Source organism: Barbus barbus (assembly GCF_936440315.1).
Source record: "Barbus barbus genome assembly, chromosome: 48".
NCBI lineage: Eukaryota > Metazoa > Chordata > Actinopteri > Cypriniformes > Cyprinidae > Barbus > Barbus barbus.
The window spans coordinates 7852633-7874836 of NC_136726.1; the positions used below are offsets into that span (position 1 = coordinate 7852633).

A 22204-nucleotide genomic window follows, 5' to 3' on the forward strand; every position below is an offset into this window, starting at 1 on the left:
CCTTGAACGTCAATATCAGATGACTAAACTGAAACATTGATTCCAGATCCAACTGAATGCTGACTTCATGCACACCTGGAATTTTTAAATTAAGCAAAATTAAGTCTTAATACTAGCAGAATTTTACTTAAATTAAGTTCATGCAAAAACGGTAGTTTGAGGACCGCACCATTCTCGGACTGCCACCAGCTCATCTTGCGTTCGGGTTGGAAGGTGGTGATGATGTTCTCTACGCGGTGGCTGTTGGAATTGTGGTGGAGATTGTAGGGGCTCCTGGAGTCACAGATGAAGCACTTGCGCTGATTCTGAGTTTTGAGACAAAGGACAATAATGTATTTTAAATGGCAATATGTAATAATTCTAGTGTGATGAACAGAATGAAATTTGTTTTTCTGCTCCATTAACAGTTATGGTTGGTCAACCAAATCAGTCAGATTCATAAATGAATCATTCAGGGATGCATTTCTCATCATGTCTCTCATCATGTTGTTGGTTAGGCTCTGGTCTGCCTGTGCTGTGCATGTTCATATGTTTTGGTTAAGGCATGGCTTTGGAGAGTGATTTGCAGGAAGAGTGGTATCTTATGCTTTCAAAGCTAGCTAACTATTGCTAGCCTCTCCAAAATCGCCTACCCTACCTTTAGCTACCACAATGCAGTGCATCGTTGGAGAAATTAACTAGCTGATCTTGACCGTTTCCAGAAACCATAGTAACTTTCTTGCACATCTGTCTTTCAAACCATGTTGGTTCAACAATATAACAGGTTGTTAATGACGTCAAGTGGCGGAGTAATAACGTTTGATAAGCATTTTGAGATCAAATTAATGTCTTGATTAGGGCTGGGCGATATGGCCTAAGAAAAAAATCCCCGATTTAAAATCCCTACTTAAAATCAATCTGCAGATGACAAAGAAATTGTTCAAAACAAGTTTTAACTTCATTTTGTTTTGATTTTCCCTTCTGGGATTTAATCTGGATTTCCCCCTTGGGGTTAAAGTGCAATCAGAAACAACAAGCCAAAAAGACAAGATGACAGGCCCTGCCATTGTAAAAAGTGCGCTTCCTTTTCTTTTTAGGAGCGCCCCTTACAGAAAAAACACATGAATTTCACATGTTATCACATGTTTTTTACATGTGATCACGTGTGACCTCATGTCACCACATGTGAACAACATGTCACCACATGTGAACATAATGGAGCACATGTGGAAAACATGTTACTATAGGTTATAATATGGAGCACATGTGAAATATATTTGAACATGTTTTAATAGGTTTTAACATGTGAATCATGTTACACACGTCACAAATACTGTACATTTTCAGCTTCATTGTAATGGGAAGTTCAGATCATTTTACTGACTCTGATCTTTTTGAAACTCATTCATAATTAAAATGTTATATGTTAATGAACAAATACCCAAACACAACTTACACGATGTTGATGTTTCATTCATCCCCATAAGCTGAGCTATGCAGTCTAGTGCCGGATACAAAAGTGATAATTAAGTGGTAAGTACTGACAAGCAGAGTCCTGCATGGGTCCGATTTTGTAAATCCGCACCCGCATCCGACCCGCTTAAAATAGAACCGACCACCCGACCCGCAACCGAAATAAAATCATTTTAGACTATCATATTATAGACACACTTACAAAAATGTTTATTGCCAGGTCATACAGAAGTTATTACATGACCATTAACACAAGGACAACTTCAGCCAAAGCTGTCAAAAGGCCGTTACATGAAGAACATGGCTAACATTACCACGAAACTGAGTAGCCTTATAACATTTTACAAATCGAACAGACGCGGCTACAACACTATATGCCACGCAATTTCGTCTATTTCTAAATTATTTGATCAACTTCAAATACAGGCATATTTTTGTAGATGTGTTCCTAAAAATATGCATATATTTTTACGTTTGCACATGATTGTTTTAAACCCGTGTTTAGACCCGCACTGAAAAAAAGGAAAAGCAGTTTTACTGAATTCACTTAAACAATACACTTACAGTCTACTTAATAAATTTATGTTTGAGATGCAAACATAATTTTATTGTGTAAAGTCTAAATGAAATTCAACAGTCATCAAAACATGATATAATCACTTTGCAAGAAAATGTTCAAATTGATTCAGATTTCCAACAAATGGTGATCACGTAAAATTATTTTTTTCTGCTGTTTGATTTACTTAATTAAAATGAGCTCATGTCACACGATTACTTTACATTTTCTTCTCAATTTAATTCCATTGTGTACAATTAATCTAATTCAGTTTTGTGAAGTTCTCTTATCATTTACGCGGGAGCAACGTGCACGAGAGCATCCGCTCATGCGCTTTGAAAAGCAGAACCGTTGGTCTGGGAAAGCACACTTGAGGGGACTGACTGACATGTTTCCAAAGCTTGTTAAAAGGTAAGAATTTCATTTTAAAAAATCGTATGATAATACTAAAAATGCATTCATTGTCAGATTAAATGCAACAATAGTGTTTTAAGATAGCTCCACACGCTTTTAAATCATATCGACGGCATATTTCGTCGAGTGTAATCGCAGAATTTTTTTTTGAGGTAACTTAACGTTAGGCCTATAAGGGTAAATATTACTCGTAATTTTCCAAACTGCAATTAAATCACTCACAAATGGATACTAAGTTTTCATCAGGCGATTAATAGGCTAATGCCCGTCAACATTGGCTAAAAAGTGTTCATTTCACAGCGTTTAGAGTTAACTTAGATTTTCAGAATCAGTGATTATAAATATTTAACGGAATTTTGTGGTGAGGGTTGATAGGAAAGAATGCGTAACGTACGTTATGTGTAACAAGGGGAAACCTAACTGAATTTATTAATGCTTCATAAGAGCAAGGTTTAATAATACCTTATGACAAAGAATAATTATACAAGTCTTAACTATATCGAGATGGAGATTGACGTTAAACGTTTTTGCACTTTACATGGAACGTAAAGCATTGAAATTGGTTAAAAAAAAATGTCTTAAATATGTCAACGTTGTTGTGCTTTGTAGTCAGAAAACCCGCTGCTTCCAAGTTCACTGATATGTGTTTTTAGGACCAGATTCGACAATCTGTGTTACCTCTGAGCTACCCTCCACTGACTTTAGGTTTGTATTTAGGTGGGGGAGGGGTTCGTCGCCGTTGTCTTATCACAGCAATGGACAAAAGCGCTCCATGCTCCGTCAGTGTATGTAGGTTTTCTGACTCGCGCCCATAGACAGCAACGTAACTGACATTCTGCGCTTTGAATGTCAGTTACATTGCTGTCTATGGGCGCGAGTCAGAAAGCTCGTTACAAAGATGAACGGATGTCCTAGGGTTGTCAAACGACTTGAGGGTGAGTAACGTTAATTCAAGGGGAAAGTTAGGTTCCAGCTGGTTAACGTACCTGCCATTCTCCCACTGTGTCTGCACAGCATATGGACAAGTTTTTACCAAAGGTTTTTACTATGCTGATAGCACTGATGTTAACATTTGGTGATTCAAATGACCCATGTGAGGTCTCTCTTAAAGTTTTTAATGCATTTTTTATTTTTAGTGAATGATTTTCCATTGGGTTTGCCTGTCAGACTGCTAAATTTATGGGTCAAGAGTATTTCATTGAATCACACAACATGATATGATAAGGTGTAAAGCAGTCAGTCTAGCTGTATTTTCTTCATTATTTACCCCACCTTAACCCATTTTGCATCAGACATGACATTAAATGTTCAGTAGATTAAACTGATTTTAAAAAATGCATTGTTTAGCTTCAGGTTAGCACACTAGAAATTATTTGCATGTATTCATACTCTATTTTTTGTACTTGATGTTAATTGCATTACGTTTCACATCATAATATCAAGCTATTATCTGTTTTCTAGAATATAACATGCATGTTTGCCATACTCATAATATAAATTATGAACTTTTAGTGAATGAGACCTATTGTGCTCTTTTGTTTAATTGTGTTTTGAGTAATGTCTGTAACTAACCTTTCTTTTTCTGCTCTGGCTTATTTTTTTAAGGATGACATTGATGCAGCTCGTGAACTTGCCATCAAAGGACTCTGTATCTATCTTAATGAGGACCCTAAAGATCTCATTCAGGAGTACGTGGTGAGTGGTTATAGTACAGATTCCATCGGTCAAGCTATGTTCAACAAGCAATACATTACTACATCTAAAAACCATGGTTTCATCTAATATGCACTTTTTTGTTTTTGGTTCTAAAAAACTACCCTTACAAAAAGAAGTATACTTTAAATTAATTTTATTAAGTATACTTAAGTAAAGTTCAAGTATATTTTTAAGCATACTTTATGTAGTAAGTATACAAATATCAGTGTACTACAGGGCTCGACAGTACGAGCATTTCACTCGCATTTGCGACTAAAAATAGATGTGTGCGAACTGGAAAATATATTTAGGAGCACAAGTGCGAATACAAAACAGCCTAACTTATACAGTAGCCTATAACAAACGTATTAATTTATTCTATTTATGGAAAAATTGCGATGCAGCCTCATATGATTACAGAACTTTAAAAAGGCAACGGTTTAATTTAAATGAGCACAGATGAGAAGAAAAGCGGAGCGAGTTAAAGTGAAGACGCGCTGAATGAGGCTGCCGTTACCCCGGTAACCCAGTAAACAAATCAGCTGCGCTACTTTCCTAAAACTGTGTAAATAATGTTTCACACTCACAGTCATTTAGATATTTATATTCGCTTTAGTCTTCACAATAGCATCAAATAAATCTTAAAGACTTAATGACTATTTATTTTCAAACATTTTTTCTAACCTAAAACATGGCCCATCCACTGATCTATAATAGAGAACAGTGGGTCTATCTATATATCAACGACTGATTCGTTATTATTGTTCAGTAACACAAGTTCCATTAGTTAACATGAAAAAAACAAATAACTGCATTTATTAATAATGCTATCTTAATTTAAACTTTTATTAATACATTATAAAATCAAAAGTTGTCTTAATATAATTCAATGGAGCTAACATTAATAAAAAAATACAACTATGTTAGTTAATCAACATTAACAAAGAATATTAACTACTGCAACAATTAGCTATTGCACATTTTTAGTTAATGTTAACCTGCTTTAACTAATGTTAATAAATGGGACTTACTTACCTATTGTTCTTTCGTTCATTTGAACAATCTTTTGCACTCTAATCTTGAAACACTTGTTTACTTTATATTTTTATGTATTTTTTATAAAAGTCTTTTAGTAAATTATCTTTAATAAAGTTATTTAACCTGTTAGGAGGACAACACTTTTTTTCACTTAGAAATTATATATAGTGATTTAAAAACAAAAACATATACCGTGACAAAAGTTTCAATGATTATTGTGAAAATTTTATACCGACACAGTTTAATAGGATTATAACTAATAATTAGCCTATTTAATAGTGTCTGAAGTAAACCTTGTGTACTTTCTGTATTCTGATAAATTAAATAATTGTGCTTGTAAATGTCTCTTTGTATCCCCTTATTAAGCTAAAACACCTCATTTGAAAAATTTGCATTGCGCCCCTAAATTTTTTTAATGCGCTCCTAAATTTTTTGACTTAGGAGCACATGTGCTCCTTGGGGAAAAGGTAAGCGTCAAGCCCTGTACTAGTAGTATACTTGTAAGTGTACTATTTCAATACTTCTTGATACTTATTCAATACTTCTTTGGACTGGCTCAAAAGTTGATTGATTAGAGAGCTGAATCTTTGACACATGGATGATCTAGCATAAATAAGATAAATTGTTTATAGTTTGTTTTTAACAGGTTTCACACAAATATGTAATTCAAACGGTCTTTAATTAAGGTTGTCATGAAAATGCAACTTTAACCATCACTTACAGACATAAGTTCTTCAGAGTTATGAAGACAAAACGTGTAAAAGATGATGAAAAGTGCTCAGCTGTGCTTCAGGGTTGTTGCATGCATTGAGAACTACGGCAAGTCTGAAGAGACAAACAACACGGTGTAGTAATTCTTCTACCTGCTTTCTTAAAGGAGCAGCACATCAATAGTTGTGATATATGAAAAGTGCTGAGCAAGTCCGTCTTTGGCTCAGCACCAACCATAATGCGAAAGCACAGTTTGAATCTGGCAGTTATGTCACATCATGTCGCGTTGTCATTTCACTGTACATTCTCTCCTTAATGGTCAGAAATCAAAATCGTTGACACTTTAAATGCAGTTTTGGTATTTTATATTTTGTTCCTGGAGTTCATAAAGTTTGCAAAGTGTTTTGCACTAAAAATATCATTTTCTAATCTCACCTCTTAAATGTGTATATATCAAGAATATTTTGATTATCCATTTCATGACTCCTTTAGTACACATGACTCCTTTAGCACACAAAAAAATTATTTTTCACATCTCCAAAGCAAAGAGAGGTCATACTCTAATGAAAATAATACTTTTGCACTCTTGGATGAAACACTGACATCTGTTTTACACAGTATGGATTATTGTATTATTTAGGCTCTCTTTGGCAACTAACTCCAAACTTGTTTTCAAATTTGAATATTATCAATCTCATTTCTTACAGACCATGTCAAAAAGACACACCCAGGCATCGGAGGCACTGAGATCAAGGTCTGCATGGCACAGAAGTTAAAAGATCTGAGGAGACGAGCAGAAAGGTAATCTTCAGATGATCCAACATCAGTCTATTCCTCAGTCTATTTTGTGATTTATTCACAAATTGTCAAAAGTGCTTTTTATAAAAGAGACGCATCACTCTTATACAGTTGTTTTAAGCCAAGATGAAAACGACATTGCTGTTCACCAGCATTTTTTGTTTCCATAGCATATTCACAAAACATTTAATGACACTATTAACAATACAATTACAAATTAATAATAATAATATCACTAAAAATATATAGGCTTAATAGCTAACAGTCTTTAAATCCGAACACAGCAAATCAGTCATCTGTGAAAATCAAAAGCTTCAAACACCGTTTTTTCAACCTTAAAATAAAACGTATATCATGAAATCAAAATTGACCCTATTACCCCAAAATTACCCAACACGTAGGTGGATCTGTCACCAATTTTAATGTTTAAGCCATGAATGAAATAAAGGCTTTTTAACTTTTTTCTACTTACTTCGGGTGCCTTGGAGTTCCTAAGTTCTTATATCTTAATTATCCCAAACAACCAAAGAGCACCGAGATGTTACACCCTGAAGCAGCACTTTTGCATTATTTGCTCTGATTGACCCTATTTACTTTGCTTAGTTTATCAGGATAGACTTGTGTTTGCACTGCCCTAATCTTTGATTGTTTTTCTATCCCAAAACAGGATGCCTGCTGAAGGAGGCACAGAGGACTGAGACAACACACGTTCACAAACACACAATACACACACATGCCCTTATACATAATCGTTTTAGAGGCTTTTTTTTTTAATGTATAATTTTAATTTGGTTTTGCTTTGTTTTAAACATTCAATTTGTACTGCATATTTTTGAAATGAAATAAAAGCTCAATTTGAATTATTTGTTTTAATGTTGGGAAACATGGCTATAGGCCCTACAAAAGAACATGGTAGGCCTACCGTTTTCTGTGGTATTTTGCTGAATGATTTTTACATGGGTTTCACATGAAGTTGCAGGTTTACATGTGGTGTAGGTTTAACATAGATTGTTGATGGGTTTCAAATGTTATTCCATGGGTCTCTAATGGGAATTTTACGTTTCACATGTAATTATATGTTTCACATGGGAATTTTCAGGTTTAACATGTGATCTCATGGGTTTCACATGTGCTTATAGGTTTCACATGTGATCTCATGGGTTTCACATGTGCTTATAGGTTTCACATGTGATCTCATGGGTTTCACATGTGCTTATAGGTTTCACATGTGATCTCATGGGTTTCACATGTGCTTATAGGTTTCTCATGGGGCTCTAATTGAAATTTAACATGTTTCACATGTGATCAAATTTAACATGTTTTACATGTGTTTCACATGTGATTTACATGTGTTTCACATGTGATTTACATGTGTTTCACATGTGATTACATGTGTTTCACATGTACTCACATGTGCAAATGTTCCAAAAGCACACATTTCCCATGTGCAAAACACATGTTTCACATGTGATCCACATATTTCACATGTGCAAAATCACATGTTTTTACATGTTAAATTTCACATTTGCAAAATCACATGTGCATGTGGTCACATGTGATCACATGAGTTTTTGCACATGTGAAGTTCATGTGTTTTTTCTGTAAGGGGCGTCAAATCAAAAATCAAAAATTCTGATCAAAAATTAACCTTCCCATTACTAGGTGATATTTGACTCCTTAAAGTGATTTACAGGGAATTTAGTTTTTACCTTTGTAATGGCATTTTTCTAACTTTATTAAAAGTATGTTATCTTTTGTCAAATTCAAAAAATATATATTAATAAGCTTTTTATCATTTCTAATTAAAACAACAGAATAAAAACAAGTAGAATAAGATACCAATCAAATGAAATCAGTATTTAAGGAATACATTTGTACTACAGAGGTGGCACAAAAGAACACAAGTGTCTTGTAGGTGTATTTTCAGATGTTTAATGAGGCTCAGAGGTTGCATAAGTGCAATTAAATTCATGTTGAGGTTAATGTTTTAAATATACAATTTTGAATGTAGAAATATTAAGGCCTGGTTTCACAGACAGAGTTTAGACTAAGCCAGGATTAGGCCATAGTTCAATTAGGACATTTAAGTACTTTTTATTAACATGTCTTAGAAAAAAACATTACTGGTGTGCATCTTGAGACAAAACAAAGGCACTGATATGTTTTAAGATCAATCAGTGCAAGTGTATTTCAGTTGAAACAACTCAGAATTACATTTTAGTCTGGAACTAATCTTAAACCTTGTCTGTGAAACCGGGGGTAAATGATAACAGAAAAAATACTTAAAAATTCAACTAAAACAACCAGTAGATGGCGGTATGTGACTGATTTTATCCCTGAATCATTCATTTCATTGATTCGTTCGAACGGATGATTCATTCAGGAATGAAGTAGTAGACTGTCTTTATGAATGGGTAATTGAATCATTGACTCGCTAGATTCGTTTAAAAACGCAGTTCATTCATAAACGAAACACCTCTGTGTTTGAATGGAGATGTGATGCAGCTTGGCTGGGACTTTGTTTGAAACTATTTTCGTTGATGAAATATAGCAAAAATAAGGCAATAGTGTTGTAGTCAAACAATATAAGTCACTTAATATTAACTTCTTGTTTAATGAACTGTTGTATTAAATCAATATCACATTTGCAAACTCCCTTAATAATCATAAAAAGCTGTCCCTCATCTTAGTTCATCGCGATCTCACAAAACTGCATTATAATCAACGAAGCTCCTTACACTGTGTAAATAAGAGATTCATGCACTGTCTACACTTCTTTTATTATGTGATACATTACTCAACCTGCAAAAACACGCAAGTATGTTAGATACAGTTAAAGCTCCCTCAGCACAAACACAAATATGCCGATCGGGCCAGTTGGTGCTCCTAAATATGTTTTCATAGTCGCACGCAGTAGTTTTCAGGCGCAAATGGGATCACGAGCGCAGGGACACGCGCTCGTGATCCCACTGAAGTTATTTAACAGTAATCAGTTTTTCCACGTTCATGGCCATTGTTTCAGTTGAAAAGAGACCATATCAGAATAGCTGAGACTGCAACAACAGACGTTCACATTGACAAGCGCTTGTGAGCGAGAGGGTATGAGACAGCTCAGCTTTGGTTTAAAAGAGTTAAAAAATATTTGTTATCAGTCATGACTTAACGGAGAAAAATAGAGCAGACGCTGAACATGGTTGAAGCTTTCTAGAGCACGTGCGCCGACTGCTTCAAATGGAGTAAACTTTGAAAGGCTGCGCGTTCGTATACAAAAACGAAGTAAAGTTAGGCCTTTAACATCATGATGTCTATCAGCCAAAACCTATGTGGCAAACGCGCGGGGGAGGGCTGAGCTCATTCGGAACTACTGGAGCTGAGGGGAGCGTCGGTTTTCATTCAAACAAAACGACATAAACTACACATTCGAGTTAATCGATAAAATCGATTTATCGCCCAGGCCTAGTCTTGATTATAGCTGTAAATAACAAGCATGGCATCTAAGGACTACTTTGATTTAGTTTTGTTGTCTGTTTTTTTGCTTAATTTTCAGATTTTTGATGTAATCGCAGGTTCCCCAGGTATCAGGTGCTTTCATTTTCTTGACAAAATAAAATAGTTCAACATTTTTGTTGGAACTATGGTTTTGTGAAATACGGAATGTTGGTAATGATGGAACTTGTAACCATAGTTGGTTAACAATGCTTTAGGAAAATTAACCCCAGACCAGTTTTTGATCAGGATCAACTGACTCATTGAAAATCTATGACTGAAAACAATTATGTGTTCACAGATTGAACACAACTACTTCTTTCATGAACTTGCCAAGGAGAGTAAGGGTGGATGACAAGATTTTAATTGAACAAGGACTTATATTTCAATCTGTTCTTCACACAAAACCAGTGAATGCTTTCAGAATACTTGGAATATAATGCACAAAGTCTTATAGACTATTTCATTGGGTTTATTTTGGAGCTTGACAGCCGCAGGCTTCATTCACTTTTATTATATTGAAAAGATCCACCAGGATGTTACTCCAAAAAAAATCACCTTTTGTGTTCCATGGAAGAAAGAAACTTCTTTGGGTTTGGAGCAACATGAGAATATGAACAAATAAAGACAGAATTTCCTGAGTGAATTATTCTTTTAAAAACTTCATACAGTAGGGAGTAAGTCACAGAAGCTCCTGCAGTAATGTATTATTCTATGTAATTAGTGTCTCCTGGCAAAAATTCACAAGAATTTCCTGAATATAGTATAGGGACAATGAGGGGGGATATGCGGGGGTTCATACATTGCAGGCATGTATGAACAAGAGCTGTCCATCACATCAATAATCTCGTTTTAACACCTTAGAAACCAACCCGAAATGCATTCAGTGTTTTTACAGCTTCCTTTTATTTATACCACTTGTTATTGGAAGCACCATTGCGGTGGGCTCTTCAGGCCAAGAAAAGTAGTGTACATATACAAAAGGATTGCTGAACGACACACCCACATACCAGCTTTATCACCTGTATAGACAGGGCCGGGGGTATGAGGTGGGAGGAAAGGGGAATATGGAAACAGGCATAAATTAGTCTTGTGGCAGGGAAGAGGTAATGACCTATACGACAGCTCAGGGAGGCACATCAGAACTTGTCTTTAGTATGTATTACCCAAAGGGTCAGCCAGAGTGCTGTCAATCCACACTGAAAAAAAAGGGAAAAAAGCATACCGTCTCTTTTTAATCTCAGTGTGGGTGCTGAAAAGAGACCACTTTGGGATGGAACTGTATTCTGGGTAGTTTGGATTGGGAAGATGAAATGCAAATATGTCTGAGAAAACTGTACTCTGAGTCCTGTGGGAAATGTATATGCTTGAGGGTTCAAGACCTTGGGAATTTACGACCTTGAATTTGTGATATTTTTTCAAACATTTTTCAGAGTTTCAAAGTGAAGTGTAGTACTAAAATCCAGAGAAGCCTTTCCCTGCAAACCCAACAAGCAATGTTCTGGGAGCAACTCTTCGAATCTACTTTCATTTCTGGTTTAATACTCTGAAGACATACATATTCTAAACCACATCACTGACATTCAGACCTCTTGAAGTGTTGCGCTTTTGACAACTGACCTCTAGGTATCCTAGGATGCAATAGTTTTGTGGTCTGTAGAGTCCACAGGTTGAAGAAGCCTTGAGCTGGGTGGCGCGGCCCACCATGAGGTCACCGAGGTTAGGATAACATGAATTCCCCACACATTCGTCCTGGAGGCGGACTGGAGCTGCTATCACTATAAATCACAAAAGTTCAGTTATACCAGGTTTCACATTAGCTAAACTTTTAAGTAATAAATATTTATGACTCATCCTGTACTACAAATTGTTCTCCAATCAAATGCTTTAGACAGAGAATGCCCCTCCCCTCAATTAACCTGCTATTGCTAGCAACAGCAAGCAGGAAATCATGAAACTAAAGCCTACTGGCTGTTTAATAAAGCGAGGAGCTTTGCAGTATGCCACACCCAAACTTTCTGTTTTGTACCTTCAACATACTGTGTATACGCCAAAAAATGTATGACAATATGTCTTCAGTGGACTTTCAAAATTGGTTTTGCTTGAGAAAACATGACAATATATAGTTGCGTTTTTGGAAACAGTTTTCAGTAATTGAGATCTGGCAGCAACAGCACATTTTTTCACTTAGACGAACAACTCGTGGACAGATTTTGTGTGCATTAAATCTCACATGCCAACAAACCAATGCGCAAAACTAACGATTCATAGCAATAGAGTTCAGGTGGCAAAGCTGCTGTGGATCCATTTGCCTAAATCCCTTCATAACGGGCACAGATTTGCAGAAAATTACCGTCATTTGGCAAATAAATAATTCATGGACAGTTAATGCCCGTTCACACCAAGGACAATAACTATAAATATAACGATATTAGTGTCCACACCAGCAGATGATATCGTCTGTTAATTCTAAGCACATGCGCGTCTGCTGCTTTAAATTCTCGAGCTTGTTATAGCTGGATGGATTCTGATTGGCTGTCAATGAAATCATTCTGAAAGTGATTCCAACGATATCGTTTCTCTGTGCCTTTATCGTTATAGCTGTGGTATGGACTCTGCTATTCTTCAATATTGAGAACAATTTTTAGAACTATATCGTTATCTTTATAGTTATCGTGCTTGGTGTGAAGGGGCCTTTACATATGTATTCCCAATATTTTATTATTATATAAGCCTTATGATACACCTCAAATAACAAGGGAATTTATGGTAATTTTAATATCTGGCCAGTCCCCAAACTTATTCTCTCAAATGGCCTGAATATCCAGATCATTCACAGCTTATATGTACTGAACTCCTCTGGCGTGACAAAATAAACATGTAAATATAAACCTTATTAAGCAATGAAACAACTCTTTCAATTGTTGAAAAGTTTTCTCTAAAAGTTTGTGTTAGAATAGTTTGCAAGAGCGTGATTATAGACACAACAAGGTTAGATGTTTTTCCTGTTATTTAAATGTCCCAGACCACCTCCCATGAAGCTACTTGTTAGTAACCACTTTTTTAAAGACAAGTAAAAGCTGAAAAAAAGAAAATCACACGGAAATCAATTATTTCAGGCATTTAACCAAAAACCCATTCAAAACATTTACTCGTTTCTGGGGTTTGGCCTACAAAATACGTCATTCCTGCACTCTATACTTTCAAAAAATAATGATATGAGAAAATAATCTCTCATTTCTCCCTAGAAACCAGGCTGCAATTTGCTTCTTAAAAGTAAGAATCACCTGATTTACTCAACTAATTTTCAGGAATAAAAACAGGATACTTGAAAAACAAAACATGTAAAACCAAAACAAGTATGAGCCAAAACTATTGCCAAATGACAGTGATTTGTTGAACTTTGTTATGAAAATTAAAGAAATTTGTTGAAAAATATACAATGAAAGACAACTTGTGCATGTTAGAGGATTCAAGTGTCAACAAGTGGGGGAAAAATTCAATCCAAGTGTGGCAAGTGATCACATGTTTCCCATGATTGGACTCGTAGGGTAATTTCACTGTCAGCTTGCAGCAATGTCAAAGACTTGAGCAGACTTACAGAGGAGCAGGAATGCCAATGTCTCCAATCGGCGCAGCATAGCTGGACCTATAGGACAAACGGGTGCGCGAGGAGAGAGAAAGGATGAATGATTGAATGAATGGAGGAGGAGGAATGTGGTACAAAATCAATGTGAGAAATATGTCACAATAAAAGCAGCCCTTGCCTCAAGGTTTACTACCGGTTTAATTAAAGCAAGCTGTCAAACATTTTTCTCATTGAGTATTCTGCAATCAAAATGTCAATTACAAGCAATCAGATGAACACCTATGATCTGCAGGCTCTCAGAACTGACTGAGAGCATCTCAACTGCATTTATCTGCACTTTTAATCAGAATTTATCTGGATATCTGTATGTGGATTTATCATTTAGCAGGATTTTAAAAGTTTTTGCATGAAATTTGCATCATTAATCATACAGATGGATAGAATTTTGGGACTGTTTTTTGGGTGTCCACTTGAAGTCTGCTATAAAAATCTGAGTCCTGAAGCAAACACTTAAGAACTACTGACATCCATTTACTTCAGTAGTGTGAGATGAGCCTGTAATTTGATCAGTTTCAGTATGTCTATGACACAAAGAGGAAGAGTCTTTTTTTACAGAGCATAGATCATTCACCACAATGCACTAGTCCAGTTTCATTCAAGAAAAGCCACAATGTATTTACGTGACAACAGCTCTGGGAGTACAGGTGGGCTTCTGTTTAAGTCTTACTTGTGATAAAACAGCGAATTTAAAACATGCAAGAACAAGACAGTCATTATAGTATTAGATTTACTTTTAAACAATGCAACACAGCAGAACAAAACTGGAATTGGCTAAATGTAATTGTCATGCAAATAAGGCCTGCCATCATAGCAGTTGGTACTTCATAAATATCAACAAAACTGTGCTAAATTTGATCAGGATTTAGTTTTGTTTTAGTGACTAATATTTTATTTTATATGTAATATAGTCATTTTATTTTCAAAAATGCCAAATTGTAAAATTCTACTCTCTCTCTCTCTACTTCATAAAGATCAATGAAGTTGTGCTAAAATTTTAAAATTTGATATATTATTTTATCTGGATAGGGCAGTATATCTCTCATATATGATAGTAATAGTAGTGTATTATATTACATTTTAGCACAATTTCATTGATCTTTATATATATATATATATATACATACAGGTACATCAAAAAAAATAGAATATCGTGAAAAACCTCATTTTTTTGTAACTTATTTCAAAAAGTGAAACTTTCGTGTATATTTTACATTCATAACATGTAAAAAAAAAAAATTTTTTAATTTTTATAATTAGAGTTTTCAGCTCATGAAAGTCAAAATCCAGTATCTCAATATATTAGAATATTTATATTTGAGTTTCATTAAACGACCATCTCTACAGTATAAATACAGGGTATATCTTGTTCTTTGAAACCACAATAATGGGGAACACTGCTGACTTGGCAATGATCCAGAAGACGAACATTGACGCCCTCCACAAAGAGGGTAAGTCACAGAGGGTCATTACTGAAAGGTGTGGCTGTTCACAGAGTGCTGTATCAAAGCATATTAAATGCAAAGTTGACTGGAAGGAAGAATTTGGGTAGGAAAATGTGCACAAGCAACAGGGATGACCGCAAGCTTGAGAATACTGTCAAGCAAAGCTGATTCAAACACTTGGGAGAGCTTCACAAGGAGTGGACTGAAGCTGGAGTCAGTGCATCAAGAGTCACCACGCTCAGACGTCTTCAGGAAAAGGGCTACCAAGCCACTTCTGAACCAGAGACAACATCAGAAGCATCTTACCTGGACTAAAGAGAAAAATAACTGAACTGTTGCTCAGTGGTCCAAAGTCCTCCTTTCAGATAAAAGTCAATTTTGCTTTTCATTTGGAAATCAATGTCTGGATTCTGGAGGAAGAGTGGAGAGGCACAGAACCCAAGCTGCTTGAAGTCCAGTTTGAAGTTTCCACAGTCAGTGATGATTTGGGGTGCTGTGACGTCTGCTGGTGTTGGTCCATTGTGTTTTATCAAGTCCAGAGTCAATGCAGCCGTCTACCAGGAGATTTTGGAGCACTTTATGCTTCCATCTGCTGACAAGCTTTATGGAGATGCTGATTTCCTTTTCCAGCAGGACTTGGCACCTGCCCACACTGCCAAAACCACCTCCAAGTGCTTTGCTGACCATGATGTTACTGTGCTTGATTGGCCAGCCAACATGCCTGACCTGAACCCCATATAGAATCTATGGGATATTTTTTAAGAGAAACAGTCGATCCAACAATACAGACGAGCTGAAGGCTCAATAGTGCCTCATCAGAGCTACAGGCTGATCGCTTCCATGCCATTCCTCACCGATGCTGGAGTTTGTGCTAAAGGAGCCCCGACCAAGTATTGAGTGCAGAAATGAACATACTTTAAAGAACTTGAACTTTTCTGTTTTGCAAATCCTTTTTCTGATTGATCTTAAGAAATATTCTATTTTGAAATACTGATTTTTGACTTTCATGAGCTGTAAACTCTAATCATCAAAATTAAAACAAAAAAACTTTTGAAATGTCTTACTTTACATGTAATGAATGTAAAATATATGTGAAAGTTTCACTTTTTGAAATAAGTTACAAAAAATGCAGTTTTTCACTATATTCACATTTTTTTTAGATGTACCTGTATATATGAAGAGTTACATTTGAAGTGCCATTTGAAATGTTCTTCTAAAATGAGTATTTTTCTCAGCCTACTATGTTTATGTTCAGCTATTTCACTTTAATGCCACTTTTTATATATATGCATATATATATATATATATATATATATATATATATATATATATATATATTACAATTTGGCATTTTTAATAAAATGAAATATTAGTTTCTTAAAGATAAAACCAACTAAACGTTTAGATACAATATTGCGATATTAATTGTAATATTGAAAATAAAATAAAAATAGAAGTTACTGAAATATTAAAAACAAAAATACAATCAAATATATTATTACATTTCTAACAAGAAATTGCTCATTTAACACTTATGTTAAAACAAATTATGATTATAATAAAACATTTGACATTTGCACATTAACAATTCTTATTTTGTTGAGGTTATGTTCTCTTTTTCTTAAAAAGACAAAATATACTGAATTTATAAGATTATTTTAACCACAAACTATCACAAAAAAATAGCTCAAAACAGGTTTTTTTTTCTTTTGGATAAAGTACTGACATAGATACAACATCCCACAGCTGTATATTACCAAACATTCTAACCTAGAAATCATTACATCAGCTGTGACTGAATATTTTCCACACATACCTTTGCAGATGAAGACAAATAGCATGTGGTTGGACTAGACTTGACTGAGCAGCTTCGGCTTCTACCACAAATGATTCATCATAGTCCAATACTCTATCGAGAACAACAGAGCACTGACTTACAATTTGCTTGTCATTGTATTACTCTTAATACAGCTGGTTACACAGAAATGACTAAACACTTACACACTATCACTTCCACGCAGCGGGATGGAGAGTTTGAAGGTGATTAGATGGGGTCTTCTGCTGATGATCTCAATGTGTTGTGGTCTTGGGCTTGTGTGCGTGTACCTATAGCTGCCAGCAATGGATTGTGCAGTAATAACTGAAAGCTGAAGCTTGTAATGACACACCTGAGCTCCCGAGTGTGTGAGAGAAGGAAGAAAAGCCCCAAGGCTGTGTGAGGAAAAAAGGATTATGTTGCATTGAGAGTTGATTTATGCTTGTCATGAGAGGGAATGATGGCTGGATTCATTACGGGACACACTCTCGTCAGCGGGGTTAATGACACATCAGAGAATAGAAATGTGTTTGACAAGCAACACGACTTTACGCACTTGGATTAAATGCTTCATACTATTGCTTCAGAAGGTGTGTTTAGAAGAATGAAATCAATGTTTGGGAATACAGTGTAATATGTTTGGGAATAAAGCACCAAATAGTTAACATAAATGTACGTTTTTTTCAGACGCTGGTCAATTTAGGGCTGTTTTGTTTCTGCTAAAAAGAAAACATCCAAAATGTATTTCAGTGTTATTTTACTACACTTTTTTTTTTTTTTTCAATTTGTGTCTGTATCAATTTCAGTATATATTGTATTAGTACGTACTGAAATGTTACTATAGAATAGTTCACAATGTTCTGAAAATGTATTCACCCCCAGGCCATCCAAGATGTAGATGAGTTTGTTTCTTCATCAGATTTGGAGAAATGTAGCATTACATCACTTGTTCACCAATGGATCCTCTGCAGTGAATGGGTGCCGTCAGAATGAGAGTCCAAACAGCTGATAAAAACATCACAATAATCCACAAGTAATCCACACCCCTCCAGTCCATCAGTTAATGTCTTGTGAAAGCGAAAAGATGTGTGTTTGTAAAGAAAAAAAACATTTTGTTGCTTCTGGCTAAAATACGAGTCCTCTTTCTTCTTCTTGATGGATTTGTTGCAACTTTTCGCTTCACTAAGACGTTAACTGATGGACTGGAGGGGTGTGGATTATTGTGATGTTTTTCATCAGATGTTTGGACTCTCATTCTGACGGCACCCATTCACTGCAGAGGATCCATTGATGAACAAGTGATGCAAAAATCTGTTCTGATGAACTCATCTACATCTTGGATGGTCTGAGGGTGAGTAAATATTCTGTAAATTAAATTTTTTGGGTGAACTATTTCTTGAAAGACATCAACATTTGACGCTTTCATGCCTTGAAAATGAAACTAAACGTATTAAATTTGAACAAATAAGCCCCTCTATGTTTTGTTGTGATTGTAAAGACATCTGTATAGAAAGAGAAACATTTTTTCTTAGTTTTCATGAGGGTTAAAAGGTCTAACGGTCAGCCCAGGGCAAGAGAAAATGACTTGCAGATGTTTTTTCCAAACTTTATATTTCCAGTCATTTATTTGCAAACACAACGCAAACTCCTATGAAAGGCACTTGAACAGTTTTCTTGATAAAATGCACAAAACAAAGATTATCTATTTTAATTTAAAAAAATTGGAGTGGTCTTAAACTGTTATACTGACACATATTTCTGTGTATTGATGCAAATGTTTTGGGTTACATATAAAAGACCCAATTTTCCATTGCAATGACTGTGTCTTCGTCTCATGCATGTGTACATCAATTTAAACATCTCCATCAAAAGCACTACTCACATCTTTAAGGCTAAACCTAATTTTAAGTCACATTTTGGACAGGAATCCCTCAGACATCACCTTCTTTATTGCTACAAATTATTGCCCGAATGAAATTCGCTCCAGTGGCTGTGGTACAGATACTGATAAACATCCCGCATCTGGCCTACAAATCACAGAAATACATTTTTAAACTTTTCAAAGGCAGATTTTTATGAACTCAGAGTCAACAGCTGTGGTTAGAAACTGCATACCAACCAAGCCAACACATTTGTCATTCCCTCAAGGCTGTTTTTGGCATCTGTAGACACTTACAGACCCAGACAAAATGCAAATATCTTTGCAGCAAATCTTCACCAAGCCTGACATGTCTGGAATGTGAGTTAGGGTAATAAATAAATGCACTGGTCCTGTTTATCAATGCCATTCATTTAAGGTTATGTTGACCAGCACTTCATATTGCTGAAATGCAAATCACCAAACATCATTAATCAGGTTACATATCCGACTTGCTGTGAGTTTATTAGTCTATAGTTTATTACGTTGCTTTGTTGTTGTTTGCTGTCTTGCAGTTTGTCAATTATTTGGTGATGCTGTTTGTAATAAGTTAAAAGGTTTTAGACATTTTATGCGACATGATTCTCTCATCCTTTTTAATGCAAAAGCACTTTTGATTACCAGCTCACACTTCCAACAAATCATAACCAGGGTATGAAGATGTGTCTCATCTTGTGTTGAAGAAAAATAGTATCTCTGACTCGAAGCTTGGGTTTCACTGCTATGACAGGACAGACATATTTGATCAATGTTTTGATTGTAAACATGAATATGATAAAAACTATAATATGCTCAATATTGTAAACAGATATATATTGTTCTTAGTTAACAATCCTCACGGTCTGCTTTATATGATTAAAATAATTCTATAATGTTTATCATAGTAAGTATTCAAATGTATTAAATGTCATTTAAAACAGTTTTATTTGATATAATAAACATAACTTCTCTGTAAAATGAATCTGAGATTACTGCTTGCTTTATTATATAAAAATATTCTTATATAATATTTATATTATTAAAATATATTACATTTTAAAATGCTATATTTGATTTAAAACTAAATATAACTTCCTAATGAAATTAAATATTATTTATTTGTTATTTTTTCTGTCTGCTTTGTATGATTCAAAATATTATATATTTATCATATTAATAAAATGTGTTAAATTTAATTAAAATTATACAAAATATTTATTAGTAAAATTATTCAAAACGTATTTATTTTTTTACACTTGTACTGTCTGCTTTATATGATTAAAAAATGTCATATATTATTAAAATGTATAAAATTTAAATGGTTATTTGATATAATATAAAATATTTATTAGTACAATTATTTAAAAAAAAAATATTGCATTTTAAAGACAATAAAAAATATAACTTCTTTGTAAAATGAATAAACAAATATTTATTACATGTTTACTGTCTGCTTTATATGATTAAAATAATGTTATATAATATTTAATCATATTAATTATCAAAATGTATTACATTTTAAAATGTTATATTTGATATAATACAAAAGATAACTTATAATCAAATAAAAATTATTATTTTTCTTCTGTCTGCTTTATATAATTACAAAATATGATACAATATTTATAATATTATTAAAATGTATTAAATTAAAATTGTAAATGTTATATTTGATATAATACAAAATATATTTATGTTCTACATTTCTTCTGTTAAGACTGAGGCTAGCTATCAGACTTTTTACTTAAGTGCATTTCTCTGGGTATATTTATTTTGAAAATCCAATTTCTGTATAAACCTTAAAATCGTGACTACATAATCTACTGAATTACATTTAAACAGTAAAACTTATGAAAGTTATGCAACATCTTATGCAGAAAAGTAAACCAGTAATACACAAATTCTGTAATTCTGTATAAACGTGTAACATTTAAAATATGTGGCAATCTAATGCAATAAAATCACAGCCATGTGGCCCCAACCTAATATTTATGAAAAAGAGGCTAGTCCTGGGGACACAGTTGTTGTTTTCCGTTCAGTTATTATGTGAATGTTTTCCTTTGTAGAAGTTAAAATATTTTCTATAAGAACACACTACAAAAGCACAGCTGTGATTATGAGATGTGTCACTTCTGATATCAGCCTTATTCTGCGCATTGACAAATGAGATAAATGTTATCCCGATCACTGTTTGGCATCAACATCAATGGTGAAACGGCTAATGCTCTGCTCGTGTGAGACGCTCTGGCATGCTATCTGGAGCTGGCAGCAGCATCACACATCAGTCTTTGATCCCCGTTGCAGCGGGAGTTTGTGACAGTTTTTTGGTATCAAAAGAAGTAAACACACAACTTATCAATTGAAGCTAGACAAAAATGAAATAAAGGTATTTTGATCAAGGAGCCCAACAGGACAGCACACTTTCTGGCCAGAAAAGACCATTGGCATTCATGCATAAATGAGATTCAGGGCCAGCGAACCACTAAATTACTCAACTTGTCTTTAATTACTCAAATGCTCATGTGCGACACCATAATTGAGCTCAGTAGTTTAAAAAATAAATAAGAGACAACTTACAGAAACTGAAGGGTAGGCTAGTTATTGACATTTTTAATTGCACCATCACATAGCATTGAGAATTGTGTCTTCAATAAGTTATCTAAATGTAAAAATAAATTGTTTTGGTTAATAACAAAATGACAAAAGTAAAAAAGTAAAGAGTGTAAAGACCATCGACTCTACCGTGCGACTCCACCGGGCAGGGACACCGGCAAGGGATAGTAGTAGCTTTTTATTAAATTTTTTCATTGATATGTTTATTATTGAAATGTTGTTGTTATATGCATGTGTTAATTTTATTTAATTTCTTTATTTTCTTAAATATGTGGGTAGATAGTATTTATAGAGTTGTAACTTTTTAGTTTTAGTTACTTTTTCTTATTTGTAAGTCGCTTTGGACAAAAGCGTCTGCTAAATGACAAAAGTAAAGTAAGTAAAGTAATAAATTGTACTTTAAATTTACGGACACTAAGTGCAAATAGCCCACCTTGTTGGCAAAGGCTATTTACACTAACTCCGCCCACTAACGTGTGATTGGGATAGTCAACAATGCAAAAAGCGTGATTTTTGACTAGATCGATCCGAGTTCGAACCCGCCTCTTGCCGAACTTTTTTTTCTCCTTTTTCAAATCTCATATCGCATCGGAAAGGCATTTATTTTCAATAAAAATTAAGGAAATAATCAAAAAGT

At 34.5% G+C, this 22204-nt stretch overlaps 1 protein-coding gene and 1 long non-coding RNA gene across 2 annotated transcripts in view; one reads left to right on the forward strand and one right to left on the reverse strand.

Annotated features, from left to right (window-relative positions):
• LOC306866344 (laminin subunit beta-4-like) overlaps positions 1-17170 on the reverse strand; it is a 31079-nt gene extending 13909 nt beyond the window's left edge. Inside the window, exons 1-5 of the mRNA XM_079411483.1 lie at positions 17058-17170; positions 13752-13799; positions 11771-11928; positions 170-305; positions 2-75 (exon numbers count right to left, since the gene is read on the reverse strand). Of these exons, the coding sequence (XP_079267609.1) occupies positions 2-75; positions 170-305; positions 11771-11928; positions 13752-13799; positions 17058-17082 (441 nt within the window). The 5' untranslated portion in view covers positions 17083-17170. The remainder of the gene's footprint in view (position 1; positions 76-169; positions 306-11770; positions 11929-13751; positions 13800-17057) is intronic.
• On the forward strand, positions 3986-7522 carry LOC306866345. The gene is made up of 3 exons (XR_013783937.1): positions 3986-4117; positions 6574-6667; positions 7332-7522. It is a non-coding gene; the product is annotated as an uncharacterized lncRNA (long non-coding RNA).
• Positions 17171-22204: the final 5034 nt, after the last annotated feature.